The sequence below is a fragment of the Hyalella azteca genome, unplaced genomic scaffold (assembly GCF_000764305.2).
Source record: "Hyalella azteca isolate HAZT.00-mixed unplaced genomic scaffold, Hazt_2.0.2 contig5181, whole genome shotgun sequence".
Taxonomy (NCBI): Eukaryota; Metazoa; Arthropoda; class Malacostraca; order Amphipoda; family Hyalellidae; genus Hyalella; species Hyalella azteca.
In genome coordinates, this window is record NW_025935379.1 from 1 (window position 1) to 3,467 (window position 3,467).

Here is a 3,467-nt window from a genome sequence, read left to right on the forward strand (position 1 = left end):
TGCCTTGTTCATAGATCTAAACTCGTGTCATTTGACCGGATCTTTTCATGACTGGCGATAGTTTGAAGTAGCTACTAGACTTCCACCGGGTTCGTCAAACCATAAGTCCACTAAAGTCAAAAATTCATGTATTCGTTCGTTATTCACTTAGAACCATAAGTCCACTAAAGTCAAAAATTCAAATATTCATTCGTTATTCACTAAAAGAATTCACAGCGCACGAGTTACTGCTTAAACCTTAATCCATGTTCAAATACCCATATTAATGTACATTAATAAATGTATATTACATCAAACAACATCATTACAAATATGCATCAAACATTAATCAGCATTACTATAGTCAATTTCAATGGAAAATTTAAAAAGATGTAATGATGCGGATACTCACTTTCGACCACCCGACACCCCTTCATTAATCGGCATTACTATAAACAATAATTTATTTCAATGGAAAATTTAAGAACATGTAATGATGCGAAACAAATAAGCATCAAACAATAATCAGCATTACTGAACAGAAAATTACTACTGAAAATTTAAGAAGATGTTAGTGATGCGGACACTCACTTTCTACCACCCGACACCCCTTCATTAATCGGCATTACTATAAACAATAATTTATTTCAATGGAAAATTCAAGAAGATGTTATGATGCGGACACTCACTTTCAACCACCCGACACCCCTTCATTAATCGGCATTACTACAAACAATAATTTATTTCAATGGAAAATTTAAGAAGATGTAATGATGCTGGTACTCACTTTCGACGACCCGACACCCCTTCATTAATCGGCATTACTATAAACAATAATTTATTGCGATGAAAAATTTAAGAACATGTAATGATGCGAAACAAATAAGCATCAAACAATAATCAGCATTACTGAAAAAACTATTACTACTGAAAATTTAAGATGTAATGATGCGGGTACTCACTTTCGACGACCCGACACCCCTTCTTGAGGGCTCTGATGTAGCCCTCAGGCAAAGATTATAGTCTTTTTTGCTACTCATACACTATTCATAACGATGGTCAACTTCGACCTATATATATATATATGACGTCAATTTTAATTATTTTAATAAACACTTCATTATTAATTTGGAACTGTATTATTGAAAAGTATTTTGTGATTGCGGTAAAAATAACATAGGATTTGTTATCAAGTCGACGGGTAGCATGGGTAGCATGGGTAGCATGGGTAGCATGGGTAGCATGAGTAGCATGAGTAGCATGAGTAGCATGAGTATCATGAGTAGCATGAATAGCATGAGTAGCATGCATGCTACAAGAACTGACGTGTTGTGCGACGATGAGATGTAGTAATGTGCCAGAGGTTCGGTCATGCTCTGGTGCACGGTGCTCTGATGCTCGTAGTTGTAGATGTTGAAGTGATCAGACAACAACAGGTGGTAGAAACCTAAGAAAAACAGCGTTCAGGGGCCATACTTTCAAAACTCGCTAAGTGAACGTAAGTACTTACGCTCTATTTTCTTGTCTATGATTGCTGGATTTTGCTTGGAAGGCCGTCAATGATTGGCTGATGAACTTACGATCTCTTAACTTTCTTTGAAAGTATAGGCCCAGATGCGTTAATTTACTCATTTCGCGTTGCCTTCACAGGAATCAACTAATCAACCCAACTTTCAAACCCCCGTCAAATTAAATGAAAAACTAAATTACATGGTAACTAATAATAAATAGCCAGTTTTAAATTTAATCTAAAATTCTAAATAAGTACAATCATAAATTCCCTTTCTAATTAAATCATAAACTAAATTACATGGTAACTAATAATAAATATCCAGTTTTAAATGTAATCTAAAATTCTAAATAAGTTCAATCATAAATTCCCGTTCTAATTAAATGATGATTTAAATTACATGAGCCAGTTAAATAGCCAGTTTAAAGGTCGAAATTGAGTGATAACTAATAATAAATAGCCAGTTTTAAATGTAACCTAAACTTTAAATTAAGCATAATTATGACCACAATTCCCGAGCATTTCATACCATCGTAGGTAAGCAAGTTATTGGTCTTAGCGTTGCTAAGTTCGCTGTTCTGCACGAGTCTGATGGCGTCTTCCTCCTGCAGCTGCACTCCCTGCTCCACCTGATACAGCTGCTGCAGCTGCTCCACGCTCATAGTGTGGTTCTTTTCGTCACCGTACCTGCATATTTTATTTTTAATGTATTTGATAACTATGAACCTTCCGTAGAAAACCAAACATGCCTCACTCCTCCCTTCCCCACACGCCTCACCCGTCCATGCGCTGCATAGCAAGAAATGGCGTCATGAGTCAGGAACATACAGCGATGAGTAAATACAGCACACTTAGTTACATTATAGTGGTAAGAGAACAAGATCGTGTGGTTCTTTGCGTCACCGTACCTGCAGTGCATGGCAAGTAATAGCGTCTTGAGTCAGGAACAAACAGCTATGAGTAAATACAGCACACTTAGTTACATCATAGTGGTAAGAGAACAAGATCGTGTGGTTCTTTGCGTCACCGTACCTGCAGTGCATGGCAAGTAATAGCGTCTTGAGTCAGGAACATGCAGCGATGAGTAAATACAGCACACTTAGTTATATTATAGTGGTAAGAGAACAAGATCGTGTGGTTCTTTGCGTCACCGTACCTGCAGTGTATGGCAAGTGATAGCGTCATGAGTCAGGAACACGCAGCTATGAGTAAATAGGTACTTAAATACGTACACTTAATTGCATCATAGTGGTAAGAGAACAAGCTGTGCCACGTACATGTGTGTTTCGGGACGTCACTTGTACCTGCACTTACACTTCTTACTTAATAATGAACTCAAATCGTTAACCAAGCACAGATTTACGCACTTTTCGAAGAGCTTTTCGACCATGGGCATCTTGAGGAGCGAGTGGTAGAAAGTGACGAACTCCTCTGCATCCAGCACTTGTTCTCCTTGGCTAGTCGAGTTATTTGTGTTAGCTTTCTGCCGAGAAAAGAAATCATAGGTCAGAGGCAGGGATTATAATACAGGAGGGCATTTACCCAGGGGTTATACGGTATATACAGGAGCGTAGCAAGACTTTTCGCGATAAGAAACTAAATCGACCTATGTATGAGCATTGGCTTAATTCACTATACCATTATATCACAAAAAGAAAATCTGCTCGGTAATTTATTGTCCTTCATGTAACTTGTCAATGAACTTCAATTTAATGTGTGCTGCAAAGCTTCATAAAACGAAAAGACTCACGAATGGAAAGTCAGAAATTTTATTTAAATAAAAATTTTAATTGAGAAATACCATGACTCATTCCCGTCTATATGAAATAAAATCTGGTACTGCACATAGAACATTACATTGAAGAAGTCTGTCCAGGAAAAATAAAATTTATGAACTCGATTTTGACTCATTTGGGTCATATAAATTACTGCCGATTGTGTATATATAATGATAAATTATGTAGGTATTACTGCCGAT

General features: G+C 37.0%; 1 protein-coding gene across 1 annotated transcript; it reads right to left on the bottom strand.

The window, feature by feature from the left end:
* Nucleotides 1-1,305: 1,305 nt before the first annotated feature.
* On the bottom strand, nucleotides 1,306-2,972 carry LOC108679489 (1-phosphatidylinositol 4,5-bisphosphate phosphodiesterase delta-4-like; the record flags this gene model as incomplete). Its single annotated transcript, XM_018168113.1, has 3 exons — nucleotides 1,306-1,426; nucleotides 2,019-2,176; nucleotides 2,857-2,972. Coding segments are annotated over 3 exons (395 nt in total), but the record flags the coding sequence as incomplete, so codon positions are not given.
* Between the last annotated feature and the right edge of the window lie 495 nt (nucleotides 2,973-3,467).